The sequence below is a fragment of the Corylus avellana genome, chromosome ca11, assembly GCF_901000735.1.
Source record: "Corylus avellana chromosome ca11, CavTom2PMs-1.0".
NCBI classification, from domain to species: domain Eukaryota; kingdom Viridiplantae; phylum Streptophyta; class Magnoliopsida; order Fagales; family Betulaceae; genus Corylus; species Corylus avellana.
In genome coordinates this window covers 7,929,782-7,935,662 of record NC_081551.1, presented here as the reverse complement: position 1 = coordinate 7,935,662, position 5,881 = coordinate 7,929,782, and the positions used below count along the sequence as shown (strand labels likewise).

Below are 5,881 nucleotides of genomic sequence, written 5' to 3'. Positions count from 1 at the left end.
GGGATTAGGGGTAAGGAATTTGATTCAGTTCAATCGAGCTTTGTTAGGCAAATGGTTGTAGAGGTTTGACATTGATGGAGATGCTTGGTGGAGGAATTTGGTGGCAGTTAAATATGATATGAGGAGGGGTGGTTGGTGTTCCAAGGAAGTAGGGGGATCCTATGGGGTGGGAGTGTGGAAATGTATTCGGAGGGGGTGGGATAATTTTAACTAGCATGTGTGATTTGAGGTAGGAGATGATTCTAGAGTGTTGTTTTGGCATGATGTTTAGTGTGGGGAGTTACCATTGAAGATTCTTTTTCCAGCCTTGTTCTCTATTTCATGCGCAAAGGAGGCATGGGTGGGGGAGAATATGGATATGGCACATGGTGTTATTCATTGAAATGTTACGTTTTCTCGACCTGTTCATGACTGGGAAATGGAAGTGGTTTCACAATTTTTCGAGTTACTGTATTTCCAACAGATTAGGCAGGGTAGTGTGGATAAAATTTGTTGGATCCCCTTGAAGAGGAAGAATTTTGAAGTGAAGTCCTATTATCAGGTAATGGTTAATCCGGCACCAATTATTTGTCCTTGGAAGAGTATTTGGAAGAGTAAAGCTCCTCCGAGAGTGGTTTTTTTTGTGTGGACGGCGGTGTTGGGGAAAATATTAACATTGGATAATTTACGTAAGAAGAACATTATAGTGACGGAGTGGTGTTGTATGTATAACACAATGGAGAATCAATTGATCACTTATTCTTGCATTGTGAGGTTGCTATTGAGGTATGGAGCATGGTCCTTTAGTTGTTTGGTGTTACATGGGTGATGCCGGATAGGATGAAGGACTATTTGGGAAGTTGGAGGGGACAAAGGGGTAACCGTACAGTTTTGCAAATTTGGAGAATGGTTCCTTTGTGTGTTATGTGGTGTCTATGAAGAGAAATGAATGCACGGAGCTTTGAGGACCGTGAACTTGGACTCATTGAATTGAAGAAAATGGTACTCCAAACACTTTACTCGTGGAGAGTAATGTGGTATTCGTCGCAAGTGTTAACACTTGCTGAATTTTTAGATTTATGTGCTTTATTCTTAGCTTAAAAGCTTTTGTATACTTGGGCCCTATTGTATACTTCTTATGTACTTGGGTTGCGCCCCTTTGCGCTTATTTATGAACTGACATTACCTATCCAAAAAAGAAAAAAGAATTTAAAAGCTCAGGCTGCTTAATCGACACAAACAGTTATGATTCTTTACCTTTATGTTGTCCTGTCACTAATGCTTCCCCTTATATAACATTTTTAGGTAAGTTGAGAAAAAAGAGTATTTCTGAGGACTTCGATGATGATCCGGAGCCAATCTTTAAGGCAACATTTGGGAACAAATGGTATACATGGACTTTTAAGTCATGGCAGGAATCTTCTTTCCAGAATTCAACATCTGGATTTGAGTGGAGAGAGCGTTCAAGCTGGAAAAACAGTAGAGCTAAAAGATGGGAAACTCAGAGTGAAGCTGAGTCTGATGAAGATTCATGTGCTGTAGGATCACGCTCTGATAGAACTATACTTGGTCTGCCTCCAACAGGCCCTTTGAAGATAGAAGATGTTAAAAATGCGTAAGTCTCTAGACTCTAGTTCTTTTATGCTCTTTTTAGCATGAACTTGACAATGAAACAACGTTGAGTGACAGAAACTTATATATAAATTTCATGGTATATTAATGTACATAGATAAATCTTCTAGTTTCTCTACCGTTACATCATTTTTTGGCGCTGTTCTCCTTGCAGTTTCCGCTTATCAGCTTTAAAATGGCATCCTGACAAACATCAAGGCCCTTCACAGGTAAGTGTTTAGGTTTCTGGTCTCTGCTTAATCTTCTACTTAAACTTCTTGCATGTCTACTGCTAAAAGATTATGTGTTCAGCTGAAGTGGGTTAGTTATATATTCTTATGCACATTCCTTCTTCGATCCTCTTGGCATGTATTGCCCCATAAGCAGGATTTGAACCCATATACAGTTCTGATTATCTGCTGAGATATCGAGGAATATCTAGAAAGGCATTAAGGGATCGATTTGATTCCATTTTGAAAATATAAACTAGTCTCCAAAATACGCCTAGAGGGGGATGAGTAGGTGTTTAACAAAAATAATGCGGAATTAAAAATAAGAAGCATGCAACAATCAATCACCAAAATATGTAAAGCAGTAAATTACAGAAACACAAATATTTTGGTAATGAAAAGGAAACCTTTTAGAAATTTTTCTAAAAGTAAAACCTCTCCAGGGCAGCAAAACCCAGTAAATCACTAAAAGAAAATCCAGATTACACAATGACATTTACAATCCTTTGCAACTCCAAGGCTCTATAAAATCAATAAGCTTCCCGCTTGTCTTCCTAGCTCGACAACCTTCTTGAAGTGATTCTCCTTTACCAGATCCTCCAATATACTTCTTATTGTTGATGAACAAATTGATTTTTCAAATACCGCAACACTTTAAGAGAACATGGCTTTGAAGCTTTGAATACTGATAATCCTCTTTTAGCACAATATAGAATTTTACCTCTCAGTTGCTTGAAAAAATTGTGCTCTATAGTCTTATATATAGGCACTGAGAAATAGGTTTCCTTGTTGAAGTAGAAAACCTTATTATGGAAAATCCGTAGTAACATTCGGACGGCAGACGGCCTCGTTCGAACAGAACTAGGATTTTATAGAAATCAAAGCTGAAGTTGGTAAGCCCTAATGCGGTAACGGACAGCTTCCGTTCAGACGGACTTGATACCCGTTCGGACGTGGCTAGGTTAAACTTCTATTGATACCACTCATCCGAACCCTCAACGAATGGCCTTGCGAATGGAGCTCTCTGGATTCACTAGGGGCAACTACTGTTCGAACGGCCCAGCGAACGAACGCCCATTGAATGAAGCTCTCGGGTTTTACTATGGAACACATCACGTTCGGACGCCAGCGAACGCTCTTGCAAACAAAACTTCAAACGAGAAAAGAATACACTTTTGGACACCGAATTAACTAACCTAAAACCTAACACATCTCTATTTTCTGTACCAACACATTCTACCTATACCACTGTATCTTTGCTTAGTAAAATCTCTTGGTGGCTCGGCAAACACTTGAGATCAAACTTCACCAAGGAATTGGGGGTTGCCAAGGATTGGAGTGGCCTAAGGCCTAACTAGGGCTGTAAATGAACCGAGTTGTTCATGAATAGCTCAAGCTCAACTCGTATAAGCTTTTACTCAAGCTCAGTTTATTTAATAAACGAGTCAAGCTCGAACAGTAATTATAACTCAAAGATTAAACGAGCTAAGCTCAAATGAACTCTGCTCAGCTCAGTTTAAGCTCGTGAGCAATGCTTGTATAAACTCGACTTGGCTTGTTAAGATATACATGTGTGTGTGTACACACACATTATATATATATATATATATATGTTGGTGTATACAATAACATACTACTAACATATACATATACATATATACAATTAAAATGTGCTAGTGTATGTAATGGGTGTAATATATGTATATGTTAGTATATACACACTAGCACTTTTTAGTATAGAATTAATATTAACGCATGGAGGTGCTAACTCGCATAATAATGAGGGAAGAAAATAAGGGTTCTATTCATGGAGTCAAAATTAGCAGAAATGCTTGCCCGATTTCTTATTTGCTTTTTCAAATAATCTAACTATCTTTAGCAGGGAAAATAAATTTGAGGCTGGTAGCTCACACTCAAAACTCCTCTAACTTGAGTCCTAGTCGTGCTGCGGTCTGTTTCTCAGCTTCACTTGCTCGATTTACACTTCTGATTGGTTCTATCCATCCCTAACCTTAATGAACTAAGTATGAAGCGGTCAATTAGTAAAGCGGTTTGAGTTCTCAGTCAATTCTCATTGCCTGGTAAAAAAATTGAAATCTAACTCAAGCTCGAGCTTTGCTTGTTTAATTAAATGAGCTGAGCTTGAGTTGATGATGAACTTGGTTGATTTTTGTCGAGCAAAGTTTGAATATGTTCCAAACGCTCGATTCGAGCTCAGCCATGCTCGAGCCTATGTATATGTTTTTCAAGCTGAGTTCGGAAAGCCAATACTTGGCTTGACTCGACTTGATTATAGCCCTAGGCCTAACCTTATATTATGCGAGTACTGCGGTAAGTAGGGTTGCAAAAAATTTTGAGCTTTTCATAAACAATTTGAACTCAACTCATATAAACTCAACTTGATTTCAATTTATTTGTTAAATAAACTGAACTTGAACGTAAATTTAGTATTAAATGAGCTCATTTACACTATTTTTCATCCTTCTGACCTCAGAAAGACCCAAGCCATCCGGTTTTTTTTTTTCTATAAAAAAGCTATCCAGCCAAGCCTAAATGATTGCCCCGATGCAGTAGATAAGTGAATTGGAGCTGATCACATGGCCAACCTGATTTATAGGAAGATAGGATTTTTGTAAAAAAAATGCTACAAATTCCTTCATTACTCACAAGATTAAGCCCGAAGATACTGCTCACTTTGTTCCAATCAAAAGATGCCAAGTCGCTGTAAATAAACAAGTGATCAAGTCTTCGCTTGTGGTCTATTACAACAGTTACATTTGCTAGCAAGTATATATATATATATATATATATATAGTTGTAAAATCTAGTGGCCCTCCAAGTTGTAGTGTTCAACCAAAGTACTATGTTCCCTGTCTATATCCTCTCTCTCTCTCTCTCTCTCTCTCTCTCTCTCACAGTATAGGTGAGTTAAACGTGAAAAATCATTGAAGGAGGTGAAAAAATTGTCGTGAGAAGATAGGCTACTGCACAAGAAATACAAGGTTAGGGAAGGAGGCCACCATTGACATCCCAAGGACCCCCCCTGGCCTAAGTGATTTTACTTGTTTTTTTAATGCCTTTTATGCATTTGTTTGTGGTTTTTGTTTTGAAGTCTTAGAAGAAATCAATGTATATTGCAGGTAATGGCCGAAGAGAAATTCAAAGTGTGTGCTAATGCATACAGGTCGCTGTCTAGTGCTCTCTCCCCAGCTTAACTAGTCAGTTTTTGGTTCAAATGCCTTAAGACGCTCCGTTTCATAACAGGTTAGCTTTACCTTTGGAGCAGCAATTGTATAATTTATATTTATATTAAGTTATATGCCTTTTCATAATAAGTAATGTCCAAGCTCCATTTCTTATAATTATTGACTGCTGACTCTATCCTAGATGTTATAATTATTAAACACTACTTATATGAGGAGGAAGAAAAAAGAAAAAAAAGAAAAAAAACAAAGCAATTATCTTGAAACCATTTTTCTTCTCGATAATGAGCTCTCAGTTCAACCATTTTGAGGTAGGGTTGGCAATTTGTAACACAGCTTGCAAGCTCAATACAAAATTAGTAAGTTAAAATTTAAAGGTCTGACCCGTTTAATTAAATTGGTTGAGTTAGGATTGACCTATACAGTTTTATACTCATGCTTCAACACGACACGCCTTGAACGTAACATGAGATATTAGGACTAGCAATTTTTAGCGCGACCAGAGAACTTAACATGGACTCAAGACGAAATTAGTGTGTCAGAGTTAAGAGGTTTTACTCATTTAATTAAATGGATATAGTTAAAGTTGACATATAATTTTATACACATCTCTATACGATCTAAATCTAATATGCGAACACGAATTGATACCTCTATTGTGAGCGTGAGATTTGTAAGTGGATATAGATGCATTTTATATCAATTTGCAATCTTATTTACATTAACAATTTTGAAAGTCGGCTTTCCATATTGTGAAAAGAATAAGTTCAGCCATGAGCCAATGGTTGAATACACCAAAATTGGTTTTGACTAAAAGAACTCAGAAAACATGCTTGACAGTTGGATAAACCAGGTTTC

The 5,881-nt window shown here is 37.4% G+C and overlaps 1 protein-coding gene across 1 annotated transcript; it reads left to right on the top strand.

Moving 5' to 3' along the window:
* Positions 1–418: 418 nt before the first annotated feature.
* LOC132164999 (uncharacterized) lies at positions 419–5,260 on the top strand. Its single transcript, XM_059575514.1, has 5 exons — positions 419–541; positions 787–856; positions 1,285–1,594; positions 1,766–1,820; positions 4,961–5,260. The coding sequence occupies exons 1-5, from the start codon at positions 419–421 to the stop codon at positions 5,033–5,035; spliced, it is 633 nt and encodes a 210-aa protein (XP_059431497.1). The 3' UTR covers positions 5,036–5,260.
* Positions 5,261–5,881: the final 621 nt, after the last annotated feature.